At 39.4% G+C, this 24,079-nt stretch overlaps 2 protein-coding genes across 2 annotated transcripts in view; one reads left to right on the top strand and one right to left on the bottom strand.

The window, feature by feature from the left end:
• LOC128648939 (catechol O-methyltransferase) overlaps positions 1-23,382 on the bottom strand; it is a 267,952-nt gene extending 244,570 nt beyond the window's left edge. Inside the window, exon 1 of the mRNA XM_053701922.1 lies at positions 23,065-23,382. Coding sequence (XP_053557897.1) covers positions 23,065-23,109 — 45 coding nt within the window. The 5' untranslated portion in view covers positions 23,110-23,382. The remainder of the gene's footprint in view (positions 1-23,064) is intronic.
• On the top strand, positions 12,964-15,931 carry LOC128648938 (flotillin-2). The gene has a single exon (XM_053701920.1). It carries the CDS (start codon positions 13,075-13,077, stop codon positions 14,356-14,358), a length of 1,284 nt encoding a protein of 427 aa, XP_053557895.1. The 5' UTR covers positions 12,964-13,074; the 3' UTR covers positions 14,359-15,931.
• Positions 23,383-24,079: the final 697 nt, after the last annotated feature.

Here is a 24,079-nt window from a genome sequence, read left to right on the forward strand (position 1 = left end):
ATTTATGTAAGAACTTACCTGATAAATTCATTTCTTTCATATTAACAAGAGTCCATGAGCTAGTGACGTATGGGATATACATTCCTACCAGGAGGGGCAAAGTTTCCCAAACCTTAAAATGCCTATAAATACACCCCTCACCACACCCACAAATCAGTTTAACGAATAGCCAAGAAGTGGGGTGATAAGAAAAAAAGTGCGAAGCATATAAAATAAGGAATTGGAATAATTGTGCTTTATACAAAAAAATCATAACCACCACAAAAAAGGGCGGGCCTCATGGACTCTTGTTAATATGAAAGAAATGAATTTATCAGGTAAGTTCTTACATAAATTATGTTTTCTTTCATGTAATTAACAAGAGTCCATGAGCTAGTGACGTATGGGATAATGACTACCCAAGATGTGGATCTTTCCACACAAGAGTCACTAGAGAGGGAGGGATAAAATAAAGACAGCCAATTCCTGCTGAAAATAATCCACACCCAAAATAAAGTTTAACAAAAAACATAAGCAGAAGATTCAAACTGAAACCGCTGCCTGAAGAACTTTTCTACCAAAAACTGCTTCAGAAGAAGAAAATACATCAAAATGGTAGAATTTAGTAAAAGTATGCAAAGAGGACCAAGTTGCTGCTTTGCAGATCTGGTCAACCGAAGCTTCATTCCTAAACGCCCAGGAAGTAGATACTGACCTAGTAGAATGAGCTGTAATTCTCTGAGGCGGAATTTAACCCGACTCAACATAGGCAAGATGAATTAAAGATTTCAACCAAGATGCCAAAGAAATGGCAGAAGCTTTCTGGCCTTTCCTAGAACCGGAAAAGATAACAAATAGACTAGAAGTCTTACAGAAAGATTTCGTAGCTTCAATATAATATTTCAAAGCTCTAACAACATCCAAAGAATGCAACGATTTCTCCTTAGAATTCTTAGGATTAGGACATAATGAAGGAACCACAATTTCTCTACTAATGTTGTTGGAATTCACAACTTTAGGTAAAAATTCAAAAGAAGTTCGCAACACCGCCTTATCCTGATGAAGAATCAGAAAAGGAGACTCACAAGAAAGAGCAGATAATTCAGAAACTCTTCTGGCAGAAGAGATGGCCAAAAGGAACAAAACTTTCCAAGAAAGTAATTTAATATCCAATGAATGCATAGGTTCAAATGGAGGAGCTTGAAGAGCCCCCAGAACCAAATTCAAACTCCAAGGAGGAGAAATTGACTTAATGACAGGCTTTATACGAACCAAAGCTTGTACAAAACAATGAATATCAGGAAGAATAGCAATCTTTCTGTGAAAAAGAACAGAAAGAGCAGAGATTTGACCTTTCAAGGAACTTGCGGACAAACCCTTATCTAAACCATCCTGAAGAAATTGTAATATTCTCGGTATTCTAAAAGAATGCCAAGAAAAATGATGAGAAAGACACCAAGAAATATAAGTCTTCCAGACTCTATAATATATCTCTCTGGATACAGATTTACGAGCCTGTAACATAGTATTAATCACAGAGTCAGAGAAACCTCTTTGACCAAGAATCAAGCGTTCAATCTCCATACCTTTAAATTTAAGGATTTCAGATCCTGATGGAAAAAAGGACCTTGAGACAAAAGGTCTGGTCTTAACGGAAGAGTCCACGGTTGGCAAGAGGCCATCCGGACAAGATCCGCATACCAAAACCTGTGAGGCCATGCCGGAGCTACCAGCAGAACAAACGAGCATTCCTTCAGAATCTTGGAGATTACTCTTGGAAGAAGAACTAGAGGCGGAAAGATATAGGCAGGATGATACTTCCAAGGAAGTGAAAATGCATCCACTGCCTCCGCCTGAGGATCCCGGGATCTGGACAGATACCTGGGAAGTTTCTTGTTTAGATGAGAAGCCATCAGATCTATTTCTGGAAGTTCCCACATTTGAACAATCTGAAGAAATACCTCTGGGTGAAGAGACCATTCGCCCGGATGCAACGTTTGGCGACTGAGATAATCCGCTTTCCAATTGTCCATACCTGGGATATAAACCGCAGAGATTAGACAGGAGCTGGATTCCGCCCAAACCAAAATTCGAGATACTTCTTTCATAGCCAGAGGACTGTGAGTCCCTCCTTGATGATTGATGTATGCCACAGTTGTGACATTGTCTTATCTGAAAACAATGAACAACTCTCTCTTCAGAAGAGGCCAAGACTGAAGAGCTCTGAAAATTGCACGGAGTTCCAAAATATTGATCGGAAATCTCACCTCCTGAGATTCCCAAACCCCTTGTGCCGTCAGATACCCCCACACAGCTCCCCAACCTGTAAGACTTGTATCTGTTGAGATTATAGTCCAGGTCGGAAGAACAAAGAAGCCCCCTGAACTAAACGATGGTGATCTGTCCACCATGTCAGAGAGTGTCGTAAAATCGGTTTAAAGATATTAATTGAGATATCTTTGAGTAATCCCTGCACCATTGGTTCAGCATACAGAGCTGAAGAGGTCGCATGTGAAAACGAGCAAAGGAGATCGCATCTGATGCGGCAGTCCTAAGACCCAACATTTCCATGCATAAGGCTACCAAAGGGAATGATTGTGACTGAAGGTTTTGACAAGCTGATATCAATGTTAAACTTCTCTTGTCTGACAAGGACAGAGTCATAGACACTGAATTTATCTAGAAACCTAAAAAGGTTACCCTTGTCTGAGGAATCAATGAACTGATTGGTAAATTGATCCTCCAACCATGAACTTGAAGAAACAACACAAGTCGATTCGTATGAGATTCTTCGAAAATGAGAAGACTGAGCAAGTACCAAGATATCGTCCAAATAAGGAAATACCAAAACCCTATTCTCTGATTACAGAAAGAAGGGCACCGAGAACCTTTGAAAAAAATTCTTGGAACTGAGGCTAGGCCAAACAGTAGAGCCACAAAACTGGTAATGCTTGTCTAAAAAGAGAATCTCAGACACTAAAAGTGATCTGGATGAATCGGAATATGCAGATACACATCCTGTAAATCTATTGTAGACATATAATGCCCTTGCTAAACAAAAGGCAGGATAGTCCTACAGTAACCATCTTGAATGTTGGTATCCTAACATAACGATTCAATAATGATAGATCCAGAACTGGTCTGAAGGAATTGACCTTCTTTGGTACAATGAAGAGATAAAATAAAACCCCAGCCCCTGTTCCAGAACTGGAACTGGCATAAATACTCCAGCCAACTCTAGATCTGAAACACATTTCAGAAATGCTGAGCCTTGCTGTGTCAACTGGGACACGGGAAAGAAAAGAATCTCTTAGCAGGAGACCTTAACTTGAAGCCAATTCTGTACCTTTCTGAAACAATGTTTCTGAAACCAGAGATTAAGAACGGAATTGATCCAAATTTCTTTGAAGAAAATGTAATCTGCCCCATACCAGCTGAGCTGGAATAAGGGCCGCACCTTCATAGGTACTTAGGAGCTGGCTATAGGTTTCTATAAGGCTTGGATATATTCCAAACTGGAAATAGTTTCCAAACTGATACCGCTCCTGAGGATGAAGGATCAGGCTTTTGTTCCTTGTTGAGGAAAGGAACGAAATGATTATTTACCCTGGAAAGAAAGGGAAAGCAAAGTTGACTTAGAAGACATGTCAGCATTCCAAGTTTAATCCATAAGCTTTTCTAGCTAAAATAGCTAGAGACATATACCTGACATCAACTCTAATGATATCAAAAGATGGTATCACCAATAAAATTATTAGCATGTTATAGAATAATAATAATGCTATAAAATTATGATCTGTTACTTGTTGCGCTAAAGCTTCTAACCAAAAAGTTGAAGCTGCAGCAACATCCGCTAAAAATATAGCAGGTCTAAGAAGATTACCTGAACATAAGTAAGCTTTTCTTAGAAAAGATTCAATTTTCCTATCTAAAGGATCCTTAAATGAAGTACTATCTGCCATAGGAATAGTAGTACATTAGCAGGAGTAGAGACAGCCCCATAACCTTAGGGATTTTTGTCCCAAAAAACTCTAATCTGTCAGATGGCACAGGATATAATTTGCTTAAACGTCTAGAAGGAGTAAATAAATTACCCAAATTATTCCATTCCCTGGAAATTACTTCAGAAATAGCATCAGGGAGATAAAACACTTCTGGAATAACTACAGGAGATTTAAAAACCTTATTTAAACGTTTACATTTAGTATCAAGAGGACCAGAATCCTCTATTTCTAATGCAAATAACACTTCTTTAAGTAAAGAACGAATAAATTCCATCTTGAACAAATACAAAGATTTATCAGCATCAACCTCTGAGACAGAAACCTCTGAACCAGAAGAACCATTATCAGTATCAGAATGATGATGTTCATTTAAAAATTCATCTGAAAAAAAGAGAAGTTTTAAAAGACTTTTATGTATACTAGAAGGAGAAATAACAGACATAGCCTTCTTAATGGATTTAAAAAATAAAATCTCTTATGTTATCAGGAACACTCTGAAAATTAGATGTTGACGGACAGCAACAGGTAATGTAACAGTACTAAAGGAAATTTTATCTGCATTAATAAGTTTGACATGACATGCAATACAAATAACAGCTGGAGAAACAGATACCAAAAGTTTATAGCAGACTTAGCTTGGTAGCTCCAGCACTGTGCAGTGATTTTCCTGTAGTATCTTCTGACTCAGTTGCAACGTGGAACATCTTGCAATATGTAAAAGAAAAAAACAACATATAAAGCAAAATTGATCAAATTCCTTAAATGACAGTTTCAGGAATGGGAAAAAAATGCCAGTGAACAAGCTTCTAGCAACCAGAAGCAATAAATAATGAGACTTAAATAATGTGGAGACAAAAATGACGCCCATATTTTTTAGCGCCAAAAAAAAGACGCCCACATTATTTGGCGCCTAAATGCTTTTGGCGCCAAAAATGACGCCACATCCGGAACGCCGACATCTTTGACGCAAAATAACGTCAAAAAATGACGCAACTTCCGGCGACACGTATGACGCCGGAAACGGAAAAGAATTTTTGCGCCAAAAAAGTCCGCGCCAAGAATGACGCAATAAAATGAAGCATTTTCAGCCCCCGCGAGCCTAACAGCCCACAGGGAAAAAAGTCAAATTTTTGAGGTAAGAAAAAATATGATAATTCAATGCATAATCCCAAATATGAAACTGACTGTCTGGAAATAAGGAAAGTTGAACATTCTGAGTCAAGGCAAATAAATGTTTGAATACATATATTTAGAACTTTATAAATAAAGTGCCCAACCATAGCTTAGAGTGTCACAGAAAATAAGACTTACTTACCCCAGGACACTCATCTACATGTTTGTAGAAAGCCAAACCAGTACTGAAACGAGAATCAGTAGAGGAAATGGTAAATATAAGAGTATATCGTCGATCTGAAAAGGGAGGTAAGAGATGAATCTCTATGACCGATAACAGAGAACCTTATGAAATAGACCCCGTAGAAGGAGATCACTGCATTCAATAGGCAATACTCTCTTCACATCCCTCTGACATTCACTGCACGCTGAGAGGAAAACCGGGCTCCAACTTGCTGCGGAGCGCATATCAACGTAGAATCTAGCACAAACTTACTTCACCACCTCCCTTGGAGGCAAAGTTTGTAAAAACTGATTTGTGGGTGTGGTGAGGGGTGTATTTATAGGCATTTTAAGGTTTGGGAAACTTTGCCCCTCCTGGTAGGAATGTATATCCCATACGTCACTAGCTCATGGACTCTTGTTAATTACATGAAAGAAATATTGTCTAAGTATGGCACCACTGCAATCCCTCTGGTTCTGGACACTGCAAGCAGAGCCCCTAGAACCTTCGTAAAAACTCTTGGAGCAGTAGCTAGACCAAACAGAATTGCAATGAACTGGAAGTGCTGGTCCAGGAACGCAAATCTTAAGAACTTAAAGTGTTCGTTGTGTATAGGGACGTGAAGGTAGGCATCCTTCATGTCTATTGTGGTCATACATTGTCCTTCCTGGACTAAAGGAAGAATGGACCTTATTGTCTCCATCTTGAACAAGGGGACAGACAGGAATCTGTTTAAACACTAGGTTAGGTGGATGAAAAGTACCCTCCTTCTTTGGGACCACAAACAGGTTTTAGTAGTATCCCAGTAGTAACTCTCTGGAGGATGTACCAGTACAATGACTCCAAGGTCGGAGAGATCCCTCACACACCCTAGCAAAGCCTCAGTAATGCTCTAACCTACTGCCCCTTTAAGCATGGCCCTCCTACTTCAGCCTATTTAAGCCAGCACTTCTCCTAACACTCTGCTTAGGTATCTTCAATTGCAGAGAGTTTCCTTCCTGTGCTACTTACTGAAGCCAATCAACTACAGACTGCTGTTGTTCCACAGTCTGTAACAGCTGCTATCACCTACAGGAGCTGCAGTCTTTCTCCACTGCGCTTCCGGATTCACTTTCAGTTTCTCTATAACAGCAGGACATTCCACACTGAAGCTGCACTGTTCCACTGCTGCTGGCTGGAAAAGCCTTTAACCCCTATTCTACTGAATTACTGCTGGCAATCACTGCCCTATGGATCTCCTCTACAGGACTGCATTCCTTCCCTAAGATAAGTTACTTCCCCTTACAATCTATGCTTATGTCTGCTGCTCATTTGCTCTCACAAAGTCTGTGCTTGCTATAATTTGTTACACAACAAATCTTGCTAGTTCTCCTTTTTGCTAACAGCACACACTAATCATCAACTTGTTATAACCTGTTGCTTAAATGGACTGCAATTATACAAACTAACGGCTAGATTACGAGTTTTGCGTTAACAGGGGTGCGGTGCTAACGAGCAGTTTCGGCTCACCGCTCACCTAATGACAACGCTGGTATTACGGGTTCTTTTAAACCCGGCGTTAGCCAATAGAATGCAAGCTCAATCCTATTGGCTGATTGCCTCAGCCAATAGGATTTTTTCTACCTTAATACCGATTGGCTGATAGAATTCTATCAGCCAATCGGAATTCAAGGGACGCCATCTTGGATGACGTCATTTAAAGGAAACTCATTCTTCAGTTGGACTTCGTTTGAAGAGGATGCTACCCCGCTGTGGATGTCTTGAAGATGGAGCCGCTCCGCGCCGGATGGATGAAGATAGAAGATGCCGCCTGGATGAAGACTTCTGCCCGTCTGGAGGACCTCTTCTTCCCGGCTTCGATGAAGACTTCTGCCCGTCTGGAGGACCACTTCGCCGGCTTCGTTGAGGACTTCGGCCCGGTTGGGTGAAGACTTCTCAAAGTAGGGTGATCTTCAAGGGGTTAGTGTTAGGTTTTATTACGGGGGTGGGTTTTAGAGTAGGGTTGGTTGTATGGGTGGGTTTTAATGTTGGTAATGGGGGTATTGTATTTTTTTTTACAGGTAAAAGAGCTGATTACTTTGGGGCAATGCCCGCAAAAGGCCCTTTTAAGGGCTATTTGTAATTTAGTATAGGGTAGGGCTTTTTATTATTTTGGGGGGGCTTTTTATTTTATTTGGGGGGTTAGATTAGGTGTAATTAGTTTAAAAAAACTGTAATTATTTTATTATTTTCTGTAATTTAGTGGGGGGGGGGGGGGGTTTCTCGTACTTTAGATAATTGTATTTAATTGTTTTTAATTGTAGTTAGTTTAGTGAATTAATTTAATTGTAGTGTAGTGTTAGGTGTAATTGTAACTTAGGTTAGGATTTATTTTACAGGTAAATTTGACTTTATTTTAACTAGGTAGCTATTAAATAGGGTTAATAACTATTTAGTAACTATTGTACCTAGTTAAAATAAATACAAAGTTGCCTGTAAAATAAAAATAAACCATAAGCTAGATACAATGTAACTATTAGTTATATTGTAGCTAGCTTAGGGTTTATAGTATAGGTAAGTATTTAGTTTTAAATAGGATTAATTTAGTTAATTATAATTATTTTATTTAGATTTGTTAAAATTAGATTTAAGTTAGGGGGGTGTTAGGGCTAGAGTTAGATTTAGGGGTTAATACATTTAATATAGTTGCGGCAACGGCAGATTAGGGGTTAATAAATGTAGGTAGGTGGCGGCGATGCAAGGGATGGCAGATTAGGGGTTAATAAAATTTAACTAGTGTTTGAGATGCGGCAGTATGGCAGTTTAGAGGTTAATATATTTATTATAGTGGCGCGATCTCTGGTTCGGCAGATTAGGGGTTAAAAAATGTATTTTAGTATTTGCGAATTGGAGGGGCCTCGGTTTAGAGGTTAATAGGTAGTTTATGCGTGTTAGTGTACTTTTTAGCACTTTAGTTAAGAGTTTTATGTTACGGCGTTAGCCCACAAAACTCTTAACTACTGACTTTTAAATGTGGTAACAGTCTTGACAGGAAAGGCTGTACCACTCACTTTTAGGAAGACTCTTAATACCGGCGTTAGGAAAATCCCATTGAAAATATAGGATACGCAATTGACATAAGTGGATTTGCGGTATTTTAGAGTTGCGCCAAAAAAGTGAGCGGTACACCTGTACCTGCAAGACTCGTAATACCAGCGGGCGCTAAAAAGCAGCATTGGGACCTCTCAGCGCTGCTTTTTAACCCTAACGCAAGACTCGTAATCTAGCCGTAAGTTTGTCTCTTACTGCTATTTATGAACGGCTAATCTAATGCAGATATTGTTTATTTCCATTACTCTCCTGGCTGCCCCTCTGTTCAGATAATGTTTTACATCTGCCTACAACATTAGTATCAGCTGTTAGCCAGTAATATTAACCCTTAATTAACCAGCTATTACTAGCAGTCTTGCCTGCATTCTCAGACATACTGCTACTGATATTTAAATCAATCTGCAGTTTCCTTTTGTGAGGTCTCTTGTCAATGATTCCACTCTAACAACTACTGCTAACAAACTCTGATATGACAGATCTTCACATACTCTTACAAAAGGATCTGATCAGTTACTCTATAAGGAGGATAAATTATATATCCCAACTGAGCTACGACTTGAAATTCTCCAAACATTACATGACAACCCATTGTCTGGACACCCTGGACATTACAAAACCCTGGAACTCCTAAAAAGGAACTTCTGGTGGCCAAACATGTACAAAACAGTCTATGACTACATCAATACATGTACAGTCTGTGCAACCTCTAAATGACAGACAGTTCCTCCAAATGGACTTCTTATGTCCCTACCTATTCCAGAGAAACCTTGGAGCTCCGTTTCAATGGATTTTGTTGTTGACTTACCCTCTTCTGCAGATTACACCAGCATCCTGGTGGTTATTGATCAATTCACCAAGATGGTACACTTTGTTCCTTTAACCAAACTTCCAACTGCTCTAAAAACTGTGCACATTTTCATTGAAAATATTGTACGTCTGCACGGTTTACCTTGCACCATCACTTCTGACAGGGGGGTACAATTTCCCTCCAAATTCTGGAGAGAGCTATGTAGACTCCTCTCCATCCAGAACATCTTAACTAGTGCTTACCATCCCCAATCAAATGGACTTTCAGAAAGGGCTAATCAGTGGTTGGAGCAGTTCTTGAGCTGTTACTGTTCTCATTTACAAGATGACTGGTCCACGTTCCTGCCCTTGGCGGAGTTCTCCTACAATAACACTCTCAGTTCCACTACTAAACTTACGGCTTTCTATGCCAACTATGGCTATCATCCAACTTTTAATTTCTTAAAACCTGACACCAGCTATAATCCGACTGTCACAGAAACCCTAAATACCATCAAATCCGGATTCAAAGTTATACGCTCCAATATTAAAATAGCACAATTAAGACAAAAACGATACTTTGATCTACATCAATGCCATCCGCCAACTTATAAGGTTGGTGACAGGGTTTGGTTATCAACCAAGAACTTAAAACTTGGAACTCCTTCAAAGAAGCTGAGCGCCTTATTCATTGGACCTTACCCCATCGCTAAGGTGATAAACCAAAATGCTGTACGCTTGACACTCCCAGCACATCTCCATATTCATCCAACCTTCCACGTTTCTCTCCTTAAGCCATACCTACAGAACACGTTTCCTAGGAGATCTCTTCCTCCTCTTCCCGTTGTGATAGATGGAGATTTGGAATATGAGGTTGATCAAATATTGGACTCTAGATTGTGTAGAGGGAGACTCCAATACTTAGTCAGATGGAAGGGTTATGACTCTTTTGAAGATTCTTGGATTCCCGTCTCTGACCTGAGAGCCCCTCTTCATTCTGACTTCCACAAACATTACCCTTTCAAGCCCTCGCAGCCCTGAGGTCTGCCTTACTCGGTGTGTCCTGTAATGCTCTAACTTACTGCCCCTTTAAGTATGACCCTCCTACTTCAGCCTATTTAAGCCAGCACTTCCCCTAACACTCTGCTTAGGTATCTTCAATTGCAGAGAGTTTCCTTCCTGTGCTACTTACTGAACTACAGACTGCTGTTGTTCCACAACTGTTCAAAATATGGGCGAATGTGTGCATATAACAATAGTACGGTTGACTGTTGACTGAGTCACTATTGAGAAAGCTACGGCGAAACGCATCTAGTGATGCATCACCAAGGGTCGGAGGTATTTAACACTGTACATGGCACTTAATAGAAATCAATTCCAGGTCTGTAACATTTTATTTGAATTTTTTAAATAAAAGCTGTTTTACAATATAAGAACTGGATGTACGAAGTGTTTTTCTATGAAGAACCTGTAATAGCAAATATGCTTAGAAATTGATAAAAAGTTGACAAAAAGTGTTGAAAATTCATGACTTTTGTGATACATTACCTAGCACAGGTTTCTTCAGTCAACCATACTATTGTTATATGCAAACATTCGCCCATATTTTGAACAGTTTTGTATTTGGATAACACACTCCTGCAGCTCTTTGAAAGCAGGTAGCGTATTGGTTATCGTTTTTTTTGTGCTACTTTAAGGGTTAAGCACGGGCGTGGTGCATACTGCAGCTGCATCAGGGAGTTGTTTGGACTTTGCTGTTGTTCCACAGTTTGTAACAGCTGCTATCACCTACAGGAGCTGCAGTCTCCACTGCTTCCGGATTCACTTTCAGTTTCTCTATAACAGCAGGGCATTCCACACTGAAGCTGCACTGTTCCACTGCTGCTAGCTGGAAAAGCCTTTAACCCACATTCTACAGAATTACTGCTGGCAACCACTGCCCTATGGATCTCCTCTACAGGACTGCATTCCTTCCCTAAGATAAGTTACTTCCCTTACAATCTATGCTTATGTCTGCTGCTCATTTGCTCTCACAAAGTCTGTGCTTGCTATAATCTGTTACACAACAAATCTTGCTAGTTCTCCTTTTTGCTAACAGCACACACTAATCATCAACTTGTTATAACCTGTTGCTTAAATGGACTGCAATTATACAAACTAAGTTTGTCTCTTACTGCTATTTATTTCCATTAATCTCCTGGCTGTCCTTCTGTTCAGATAATGTTTTTACATCTGCCTACAATATTAGTATCAGCTGTTAGCCAGTAATGTTAACCCTTAATTAACCAGCTATTACTAGCAGTCTTGCCTGCATTCTCAGACATACTGCTACTGATATTTAAATCAATTTGCAGTATCCTTTGGAGTGGTCTCTTGTCAATGATTCCACTCTAACAACTACTGCTAACAAACTCTGATATGACAGCCTTTTCTGGCCTTGAAGACAGGTTTGATAAGAGGAATCTGCCCCTGGGAGGATGAAAACTGAAACCTATCCTGTATCCCTGAGCGATGACTTCCAGTACCCACGGGTCTTGCATGTCCCCATACCAAGCTTCTGAAAAAAGAGTGACAGTCTGCCCCCTACCAGATCCAAAGCCGGATCGGGGGCCACCCCTTCATGCCGTCTTTGACTCGGCAGGCTTCTTATTCTGCTTGGATTTATTCCAGGACTGAGAGGTTTCCAAGTTCCCTTGGACTGCTCCGGCTTTGAGAGGGCTGCTGACGTTGGAATTTGTCTGAACGAAAGGAACGAAAATTAGGACCTTGTCCATTAGGCTTGTTCTTCTTATCCTACGGTAAAAAGGCACCTTTGCCTCCAGTAACCGTGGATATGATAGAGTCCAAGCCTGGACCAAAGAGAATCTTTCCCTTGAATGGGAGGGAAGAAATCTAGACTTCAAAGTCATGTCCACAGACCAAGAGTGCACTACAGGCTAGCACAGAAAAACCTGAAGCCTTGGCATATTTGCATCACAAATAAAAGAATTAGCTACCCTTAAGGCCCAAATTCTTTCCAGGATCGTGTCAAGAGGACCCTCCACCTGGATCAACTCAGATAAGGAGTCGCAACAGTAGGTAGCCACTTCTGCAACCACAGCAACAGCTGCTGCTGGTTGGAACAAATATCCTGTATGCTGAAACATTTTTCTCAAGAAAGTTTCCAGCTTCTTATCCATGGGCTCTTTAAACGACTAACTATCCTCAAGTGGGATAGTAGTCCATTTATCAAGCATGGAGATAGCACCGTCTACCTTAGGGACGGAACCCCACAACTCCAAATGAGGGTCCGGAACTGGGAACAATTTCTTAAAGGAAGAAGAAGCGGAAAAAGAACTGAGTCTTTTCCATTCATTCTTAATAATGTTCAGTTTGCGGGAACCGGAAAGTCTGTGGTACAACCCTGTCCTCGTAGACCAGGTTCCTCAGGTATTTTAGGCTCTGGAACCTCTAAAGTAGCCAACACCTCCTTTAGTAGAAAGCGTAAGTGTTCAATCCTACTTCTAGTCTGGTTCCTCCGCAGCTGGAGGCTTAGAGACAGCAGATTCCGACCCAGAAAGAGCATCCTCTGAAGTATCAGAGGCGTCTTCATCATCAGATAATCTTATATCAGATAAATCCTATAAGGTAGAAGATGACCCCTGGGAAGGATAGCAATATTTAACCTTTCACTTGCGCTTAGCAGTGCGAGGTAAAGCACTAAAGGCAGCAGACACTGCCATCTGTTACTGTTCAGTAAAATCTGGCGGTAAAAGGGCCCCTCCAGATATAATTGTTACGGCGAGGGGAGAGCAAGAAGGAAGTGGATCTTCGTTTATTTATTAACGGAATAGAATTACCCTCAGAAAGCAAAAACCGTACTGTGTACAAACTGCCGGTATGGGGAATTGTCATACAGTGGGGCCCAATGAAGCCTTGGTTGTATCAGGTGGTTGTTGTGGTTCAGATGAAAAAGAGTATGTTTATGGAGGATGGGCCTGGGCGTGGTGGTGCATCACTGACATACAGAGGATTTCCCTAGAGATAATGACGTTACAGCCCAGGTGTGAAGACGTAGAGACGGCAGAGGGGGTAGCTTTAACTGTCACTGGTGTGGCACAGGTAAAAATCATGACCGAGAAAGAACTTCTGGCTGTGGCATGTGAGCAGTTTTTGGGAAAAAATGTTCATGAAGTTAAGAATGTAGTCCTTCAGACCCTGGAAGGCCATCTGCGTTCAATTTTAGGTACCCTGACTGTGGAGCAAATCTATCAGGACAGAGATCAGTTTGCCAAGCTGGTTCGGGAGGTTGCAGCTCCTGATGTTGGACGTATGGGTATTGAGATCCTTAGCTTTACCATCAAGGATGTATATGATAAAGTTGAATATTTAAGTTCTCTTGGTAAGACTCAGACAGCAGTTGTTCAGAGAGATGCAGATATTGGTGTCGCTGAAGCAGAGCGTGATGCTGGTATAAAGGAAGCCCTGTGCAAGAGAGAGATGTTAGATGTGAAATACTTGGCTGACACTAAAATGGCTGACTCCAAACGGGCTTTTGAACTGCAAAAAGCAGCATTTAGTCAGGAAGTGAACACCAAGAAAGCAGAGTCTCAATTGGCTTATGAGCTTCAAGCAGCCAAGGAGCAACAAAAGATTCGCCAGGAGGAGATAGAGATTGAGGTTGTTTCGCGGAAGAAGCAGATTGACATTGAGGAGAAGGAAATTATCCGAATGGACAAGGAACTGGTAGCCACAGTAAGAAGGCCAGCTGAAGCTGAGGCATATAGGATGCAGCAGATAGCTGAAGGAGAAAAAGTAAAAAAAGTTCTTATTGCTCAAGCTGAGGCTGAGAAGATCCGAAAGGTAGGAGATGCAGAAGCTTCTGTTATTGAAGCGATTGGCAAAGCAGAGGCAGAGAAAATGAAGCTGAAAGCAGGAGCCTACCAGCAGTACGGGGAAGCAGCTAAAATGGCCCTTGTCTTGGAATGTCTACCACAGATTGCTGCAAAAGTTTCTGCACCACTTTCCAAAGTTGAAGAAATTGTTATTCTCAGTGGAGACCACAGCAAAACAGGGGAAATCAATCGCTTGCTCGCGGAAGTTCCAGTTTCTGTTCAGGCTCTTACTGGTGTAGATCTGACAAAGATTCCATTTCTCCAGAAGGCCACAGGAATGAAGGTGTAAAACAGAACCTAGAGAGAACCTCCCGTATGCACTCGAGTTAGTTGCCTTCAAACACATTTGGACGCTTAGTTTTATAGAAAGACAGTTTCAGCTTCAGTTTAATTATCTGGTGCCTTATATTTTAGGACCAGAAACAACTTGTCATATTCTTGCTGTCTTCATTTTAGCTTGTAAATTTATTTTTGTTCTTTAAACCAAGATGATTATTTTTTTATTTTCCTGGTGATTTTATTTGTTAATATGATATAATCTATTGGCAAGGTAGAGTTCTAGTTTGACTGGAGTTGCTGATTCTGTGCCTTCGGTCTCTCTTCCCATCAGATGTGCTCTCAAAGCTGCCAAAATGCTGCTTTTAATTTTTAACAAGAGCTCCAGCCATTTTAAATATGTAGAAATTAAGGATGCCATTGGTAGTTTACTCCATATAACTTCATTCCTGCATCTTTTTTAAGATCCCTATTTTTGACAGTATAAAAAGCTATATGTAAAATCATTCATGTATCCATCATATCCATTTTTTTTATTTTTAATCCATATCAATGGTGCTTGGCCCCTCTCATGCCTCATATGCCTTTGCTTAACGCTTGCAAGTAAACGGTTTGATTCATCACATTTTAAGGACAACCCCTCAGGAGTCTGCAGTTAGCAGTGTTAAGAGGGGTTTTCAGTCAAGAAGCAATCTGCTGAGTATGCAAACATTCCATTGTTTTGTAGTATGGGATTTCAAGCAATGGGAAAATGTAGATGTTTAAGCCATGCGCTTTCAGAAGTCTCTGTACACAGTTAAAATCTGTAGGAATGATTTGTATGACACTAACGTTTTCCACACTGACTGCTAGAGGTTTCAGATGAATCTGCAGTGCTCACCCACTTGTGCATATTTTTTTTTATTCTTTATGCTAAGCTCAAAGCCATAAAACGGCAATCTTTCATAATTTTATGTTTATTTTGGACCATGTTTACTGAGAAGTGCTACCACTTAATATATATATATTTAATTTTGTTTCTCAAAAACACACGTTTCAGGCCAGGTCCTTGCGTTACATCTTGTCTTTACGGAGATATTTTTAAACAAAGCTGGTAGGTGCCTTAATATGTAGCACTGTTTGATAAATATGATCTGTACAATTTTTAAAACCTTGCACTTAACATCTTTGCAAAGTAATAGATCTTTATACAAAAGGCAGTCTGTCAAAAAATTATATGCTGTGTCAAATATCACGTTAAAATGCAATACACACGAATACGCAGGGAAATTCAAGTTTAAATTGTGCTAAATAGCCAAGGACTTTAATATAAAAGTCTGCCTCGAAATCAGACCCTTTTATTGACTTAAACTAGCATCTGATTTCATACATATTTTTCTTTGTGTTTTGTATGAAAATGATCTCTGTCTTGCAGAATAGTTTTGTTCATCGTTTCTAGTGAAGTGAATGGCAATCTGAATATCTGACACTATATTATAGAGTAATGGTTTTGTACTGGTCTAAAGTGTATAAAAAAAAAATCTAAAATGTTCTTTAGCATTTGTAAGTATTTTGTTATCCTGTTGCTTCCTTTCAACCACGTTATAAAGAAAATGTGAATTTTTTTTGAAATTTTTTTTTAAACTGTGACTCGTGTCAAGAATTGACTTTTATGGAAATTGCTAAAAACAAAGGTACAATACCTTCAGTTTATATGATTTTTCTTGCTTGATGTAGTCTGTAATATTTAAGATTATAAAGAAATTGGTTTTTAATGTATTCATCTTGATTAGGGCTCAAAGTTAGAGGCGTTTAAATATGAAGTATTGTGAAGGATAATAAGGTTAGTTCTTTATGTATAATTTAGAGCAGAGATGTGTAGTCCCATAAGTTGTTTTAATTATTTTCTTAAAGTCCATGTGTAGTATTGGTCATATATTAACAATAGCAGAGCTCGTAATCACTACTTATTTTCAATATCTGAGGCAGCTTAATTAAAAAAAAATTGCCTCTTTAAAGAATGTCTGTGTGTGTTTGTTAGGACAGAAAATGTAAAAATTCCAGATACATATGTATGTACCTTTCCTGAATGGAAGGAATTCTTTGAGCCAACATATAGAGAAACATATGTGCAGTAAACTTCTGGCTCTCTGAAGCTGAATCCCAAACTAAAGGGTATATTATATTGCGTTTGGAATGCTTATCTTTTATTTTACAAAGTATACAAGGATATTTGTAGAAAACTGTAATAACCTTTTTGAATAATGCCCCCCCCCCCCCTCCAAGAGTCAAGAACACTATTCTTTGTTAACACCCTGAAACTGCCCAGGACTTTACAGCTACGGTTCTGCCACAGTTTTCATATGCATCTTTTTTTTTCACAGAGACATTGTGAATGCTTTTTTTCGTAAGTCAAACCACTTGGAAGACATAGGTTCACAGTTTGGGAAACACTAGTTTACTGCTTTTATATCAGGTGCTTGTGCATAGTTTTACAAAGTTGTACTCAGACTCTGTAATTAAGCACTTCATATCGTCAACACTTTTCTAAGTTATGTTTAGTGTGTTATCCATGTTTTGATTTGCGGTCATTAGGTTATTAAAATCATTAGATGCATAGCTGTTTCCTTCCATTGCCTTCCTCAGTTTGATCATTTCGGCCTGTTCATTTATTTCAGAAATTCCTCGGTGCCTTAACACCTTTGCAAAATCTTCACAGTTATCTGGTCTTTTCTTTTTATTGAATAACAAACAAATGCAAATGCTAGAAATGGCCATGTAACAGCCTTTTTTTAATGGAACTGGATTCCTTTTTCTTGAAAACAGATTGATTCTAATTGCTTGACTTCATATCCCAAGCAAATTGGAATGAATCTTGGGTAATCCAAGCTCATTTACAAACAAGGTATTTGTGCAAGTTGTCTATTACATAATGTCCTTTGTCACCAAAAATGTATATTACTTATATATTATTGTACATTCAATGTTTCCGTGATATTATTTAGCCAGTGCTAATTTAACCAATTGTACTTCGTTATATAAACAATGTGTACAGTAAAATATGTGGTTTGTGATCGGCCTCCTAAGAAAACCATTAGGAAAATAGAGCTATCAGTCTTATATATGATTCTTTGTACAAGACAGCAGATGCTGATACTCTATAACAATGACTGTTATGTGATTTCTTAATAGCCGCATGTGAAATATGTGCATGTAAAACATTTTGTGGCTTGTGTTTTTCTTTCTCTTGTAACACTATGCAAGTGTTTTCTTACCTGAAAAATAAAAGTCCAGTGTTCGACAAAAAAAAAAAAAAAAAAAAAAAAAAAAAAGGGCCCCTCCAGATGGAGAAATAGGAGTGCTACGGGAATCTGCATGTGTATTAGGAGATGAATGTAGGGTGCGCACCTCACGGGATGGAGACTCCTCAGAGGTAGAAGGCTCAGTAGTACTAAACATATTAGCTTTCTTTGATAAGATTACTTTATCAAGGCATGTGGAACATAATTGAACAGGCGGGTAGACTGTGGTCTCCTCACAATATAGACAGGCATTAGCTTTAGGTAAAGAGGGAGTACCCGCTAACATATCAGAGTCCTCCATAGCTTGCAATTATACAAAAGGACTAAAGACAAAGATAAATGGCACCTTTATACCCCCAATGGCTGGGGCACTCACCACCTCCGATGACCCAGGCCCAAGAGAGAAACCGATTCGTCTCCAGACACCACAGGGTCAGGAAGAAGAGAATCACTGACCACTCCCGGTCACATGGTGCGCCATGCAAGACCGCCCCTGCACCACTAAAAGCGCACCAAGCCTAACTGGCTGCACAGCGCTCAAAAGTACGTTCCAACATCTGCCTGAGCCACATCTCACACATGTCACAGCATAAACACAATATTAAAAATATGTGATTAATCCCTCCAGTTCAATAATCCCCTTCCAGAGACATTAACCCTTGATTCCATTCAAATAAAAGGAGTCACACTGTGACCATGTATTCTTGCGTTATCAAATGTGTCTAAAAAATTAAATGATCTTACCGGAATCTATGCCGTGGAACAGAAACACAGCCTCTCAAGTTCTTGTAGCATCGCTCCTGACATGGACTTGAGTGATAGAAGTAGGCAAGGAAACTAGTCAACACTGATTGCTGTTAATACGAGTCTGGATGGGTTCGCAGAAAGACTCTCCCTGCATCTCCAGACTAACTTTCGCCAATGCTCTCACTGAGAGGCTGACAACACTACTTAAAACTCCAGTCCCAGAGTACTACCCTCCATAAGGAACTACTCCGTATCTTCTAACACTCTCTGCCAACCTCCTGTGACGAAAGGCAAAGAATAACTGAGGGATGAGGGGAGTGGGGGAGGTATTTAAGCCTTTGGCTGCGGTGTCTTTGCCTCCACCTGGTAGCCAGGTTCAGTATTTCCCACAAGTAAGAAATGAAGCCGTGGACTCTCCTCATATTAAGATGGAAATCCTATTGGCTGTTCAAATCAGCCAATATCATTTCAGCAGCTCTAATCCTATTGGCTGATTTGAATATTTCAGCCAATAGGAATGCAACGGTACACCAATATAAAAGGAGTACCTTGCATTCAAGCTTGAGTGTGCGGCGGACGATTGCATAAAGAGGACACACATCGCTGAAGACCGTCGGCGCTGAAGACCAGTGCTCCAGATGACAATCAGCAATCTGGATCCGTGCATCGCCGAAGACCACTCCGCACCTCTGGGAAGAATATAGAAGATGGTGCCGCCCTGGAAGAAGTTCTTCGCCATCTGGATGACGACTTTGCTCCGCCTCGACTTCCAGACTTCAGGAACGGTGAGTACATTTTCTGGGGTTAGTGTTAGGGGTTTGTTTGTTTTTTGGGTGTTTTTTATTTTTTAGGTTATTTTTTTTTTTTTAATGGGCATAAAAAAAGCTAAATGCCCTTTAGGGGTGGCTTTTTTGTTTGTATAGGGCTATTAGATTAGGTTTAATTGTTATGATTTTGCATAATTTTAGTGTGTTTTTTTGGTAACGTTAGATTTTTTAAAATTTTTTGTAGTGATAGGTTTTTTAGTATATTTCATATTGTTAGGTTAATTTAATCTTGTTTTTTTTTTTTTTTTTTTTTATTTTAAATATTTTTATTGAGGATGAAAATAGACATACATAGATTGTGACATATAATAGTACAAACAAATAGATGGTATGTTCCAAGGCAATGGAATGGCATAAGAGTAAATAACTGCATACATGGACAATAAAATAGAAAACAACTCAGCCTATATATCTAAGTAGTTGTGATATGCTAAAATAAAACAAAAACTATTCAAAACTAATCCTCAATTTTCTACCTCCTATGACAAAAAGTGAAGCCACTCTTGGACCTCTATTACATAAAAAAGAAAACTACAGGAGGGTTTTATTAATATCAGGTCCCTTATATACCTGTTAATTGAAATATAAATATGAATCTATGTGCAGAGATCACACAACAATACTTACTTGAAGGCAAGAACTGTCTGAGACATAAGCAAACATGTAGGATACAATAAAACCTCAGATTACTTTGAAGGTAGAATGCAAACTATAACCTATAACAATATACAGTCGCTTATGAGATTAGCTGCTAGGGTAATATGCCCGTTGACTTTGCCCCACTGATGAGGATAGGACATATTCTTGACAGGTATATCATTTTATACGTTTGTTAAAGCTTCAAGTATTACCTGAGAGCAACAGCGGCCAGTCTAGAAGTGCCTGCACATGCTGCAACCAATTCATTAGCTGCTCCGTTGCCCCTAAATATTAAACCTTCTTAACGTGTAAAGAAATAAAAATAAACATTCTCATTATCAGTGAGTAGGATGTTAGTAGCGATTTCACTATCAACAGGCTAATAACTCTACTAACATAAAATATCAAGACAGGGTACTGGGATGTGAATAAATATATCAGAATGACAACTGGTTATTTAGGACATGTTTAAGATATATCATCTAGCCAATGTTAGTCCCAAATGCCAGATTGTAACTCCATCTTGGAAAGTCAATAGTTTAACCGACACCAGATTTATTGAGGCGGTAGCCGTATAGAGAATAGTCCTTCCATGTCCATAAATGTGGAGCCGATTGCCGGGTCTTCTGCCAGAACGGAGATGGGACAATGTCATCTACAGTTCGCTGTATGTTCTTATGCCGTCTCCTCTGTGAGATAAGAGCTGCAAGATTCATACGGGCAAGTGAACTTGACTGCTTGTCATATGAATAACTCGGAGCTGCTCTTACAGCCCTGCTCTCCGCTAACAGGCTGGATGCACTAAATTCCCCTGAGGGCTGTGCTGTCGTGTGGTAGCGGAGATCTTCCGGCGGCGTCTGAGCTTGCTGTTCGGTCACCTCAATCTCAACCAAATCAGCGCCTTCTTGTTTGGGTTCTTGTTTCAGATCTAGTTGTATCTGTGGACGCGGTCCACAATGCGATGTCTTCACCCCTGACTCAAACAGGGCACAAAGGTCTCTCTCCAGCGCTGCAAAGCGATCTATCAGCAGCTGTGTCACTGTCGTCTCCCATGGACCCAGGCAATCCATGCTAGTATCGAAGCAACTCCAGGTCAGCTCGAGCCGTCCCCACAACAATAGCGAAATCAATTACTAGCCACAAGTGGGTTATAGCTTAAAGGTTTGAGGTATCAAAACGTCTCTATGCACTATCAATGTAGTTCTTCAGCGCAAATGGCTGATTAGTCTGACTTGTAGATCAGGAAAGTGGAGGGATAGATGAAGGTCTAGGCCTTTGTCAGGCCTCCGCTGCGTACCTTCTCTATTTCTGTTTGCTAGGCTGTAATTTTCAGATAGAAAGTACTCAAAGTAACTCCACAGATGTAAAGGAGCTTCAGATCCTCAGATACAAGCTTAGTGTGTGGAACAAAGGAGGGATAAACAACGGCTTTAACAACTCCTCAATCAGCCAAAATTAGCAAGCAGCCATCTTGGTCGCTGGTCGGACACGCCCCCCTAATCTTGTTTTTTTTTATTTCACAGGTAAGTTTCTATTTATATAAAGGTAGTTATATTGTAAGTTTTATTTAAAGTTAGGGGTGTGTTAGGTTTAGGGGTTAATAGTTTAATTTAGTGTATTGCGATATGGGGGCCCGGCAGTTTAGGGGTTAATAGTTTATTATAGTAGTAGCGATGTGGGGGGCCTGCGGTTTAGGGGTTAATAGGTTTATTATAGTAGTAGCAATGTGGGTGGGCGTCGGTTTAGGGGTTAAAAGGTTTATTATAGTATTTGCGATGTGGGTGGGCGGCGATTTAGGAGTTAATAGGTTTTATATAGTATTTGCGATGCTGGGGATGGCGGTTTAGGGGTTATTAGTGTAGTTTATGGGTGTTAGTGTACTTTGTAACATTTTTGTTATGAGTTTTGTGAAACATTTTTGTTTCGCAAAATCCATAACTACTGGTCTCAGATAACATAATGGATCGTGGCAGTATAAGCTATAACGCTAGAGTTATAGCCGGACCGCACAACCTGTAATACAGGCGCAATGAAAATCCCACACTCAAAAGCCATTTTTTTAGTGTGGAATGGAGAGTTGCGTAAAGGCTAAAACGGTAGCGGTATAGCTGCACCGCCGAGACTTGTAATTCAGGAGACCTACATATTCCACGCGCAATGGCCAATTTTTCAGCGTTATAGCCGTACCGCAAAACTTGTACCTTTGCTGTATATGAATAACAGGACAAAGCCTTACACATTTTTCTATACAGTACATATAATCAGCAATAGCAAGCAATCCGCTAATAATTGCGCAAACAGATAATAGTGCACATCAATTCAATTAACTCCCATCAATCTAGAACTAGGTGTAAATAACAAGCTTGGTACTATATCATGCAGAGCATAGTCCTAAATCACCTGATTTAATATAATCAATCCAAATGAAAACCCTATTATTTCTGGGTTGCACATAAGCCAGGAGTAGCTGTAAATGTAAAGTGTCTTGAAAAAGTAAAAAGAAAATGTCTGTAGACGTCCTTTAGGCTAAAGGCATAACCATAAAACACAATACCATGTGCAGGAGCTCATTGTAGTGAAGTAGCTAGTGTCTTGCACAGACCAACTTATTGATATATATCGATTAGTTGTTGCAGCTCTAACTAATGTGTAATAAATCAAAATTTAACACAGCTGCACTCGCACACTCACTCATCCAGAAACGTACACCAACACGTACAACTCATTGAACCCCCCAGAGACAAAACTTTTTTTTATTTTCTGCAATGAGATTTTTTTACTGAAAAATTTTCTGCAGTGTCTGAGGAGGCAGTGTTGCTGTGTTCTTTGCCCTTACTCAGTGTGCATATGGACAGGTTCATGTATAGCCTCGCTGACGTCTGCTGTACGTTCCCACAGTGTCAGTCTGCCTGGGAACCTGCTCTACTGTACTGCTGGGGTATATATGCTTATTTTGGAGGGGCTGCTGCTCCATGTATACTATATGCTTCCTAAAGGATGGCACATAGAAATGAGTCTCAATATATATATATATATATATATATATATATATATATATATATATATATATATATATATATATATATATATATATATATATATATATATACACACACACACACATACACATACATACACACACATTATATATATATATATATATATATATATATAAAAAAATGAGAACAAAGACACCAAACCTAAGCGCTACATGAATCAGCTTACCCAAATGTATGTCACCGCTGTTAGTTGATCCTCGATCCTCAGCATGTAACTTGTAATCTCTTCCCCGGAACAATGGAGAGTGGGTGGGTGCAGGGAGACTTGAACTGCTGCAGCTGCTTAATCAGAGTGTCTGCAAACACTCCAGAGAAATGTAGAAATCCAAAAGAAATAAGGGATAGCGCAAAACAGTCCAAAGACACCTGCTCTTAGAAAGTGTATAAATTTTAATATAATCCAAGATAAAAAGACATTGTAGTACAAAAATATAGAGTTAAAAAGTAACTCAGTGTGTACAGAGACACCTGTCTGCAAACATGTTTTGTGCCACAGCACTTGTTCACTGCATATAGACACACCTGTGTACACCTTCTATTTAAAGGGAAAGAGAGAAATATGCTAGCACCTATTCTTAAAGTTATACCATCCTATAAAAGTACCTAAAGGAGAATAAACCAGATATATAAAGGGACATATTGTGATTAAATTATCTTATTTCCTAACCTGCACTGCCTACTTAGTTTGAAACCTAGTGTTCACACTTATTAAAAAAATTGAAATTCTAAATTTTATTTTAAGTTTTGAAGATTTTAAATCTGTAGATATTTAAGTTGCTTTATATTAATAAGTTTCTTTATATGCTGTTGTTAAGAGGCGACAATTAAGAGAGCATATGGAGAGATTATATCACCTGAACTAATTTATAAGGAACAAATTATAAACTGCGAAAAATCACAGAGTATGAGATGGAAAATAAGTTGTGAAAATCAATTAGAAGAAACAAATATGTTTTAGGTAAATGTGTCCAGATCCCTTCTCATATTGAGACCATATGGACTACTGGTTTTGAGAGAAAACATCCAATAGATTTCTCTTTTATTTAGTTTGTTTTCCCTGTCACCGCCTTTTTTCCAGCAAGGGACATGATCAGTGCCCTGTATAGCTAGTTTGGACACATCAGAGTTATGTTGTTCTCTGAAATGTCTTGCGACAGGGGTGTCACATTCCTCATCTTCTA

Source organism: Bombina bombina, chromosome 2 (genome assembly GCF_027579735.1).
Source record: "Bombina bombina isolate aBomBom1 chromosome 2, aBomBom1.pri, whole genome shotgun sequence".
NCBI lineage: Eukaryota > Metazoa > Chordata > Amphibia > Anura > Bombinatoridae > Bombina > Bombina bombina.

Coding starts and splice junctions, on each gene's coding strand:
- LOC128648938 (XM_053701920.1), top strand. CDS start 13,075: ATGGGGAATTGTCATACAGTGGGGCCCAATGAAGCCTTGGTTGTATCA.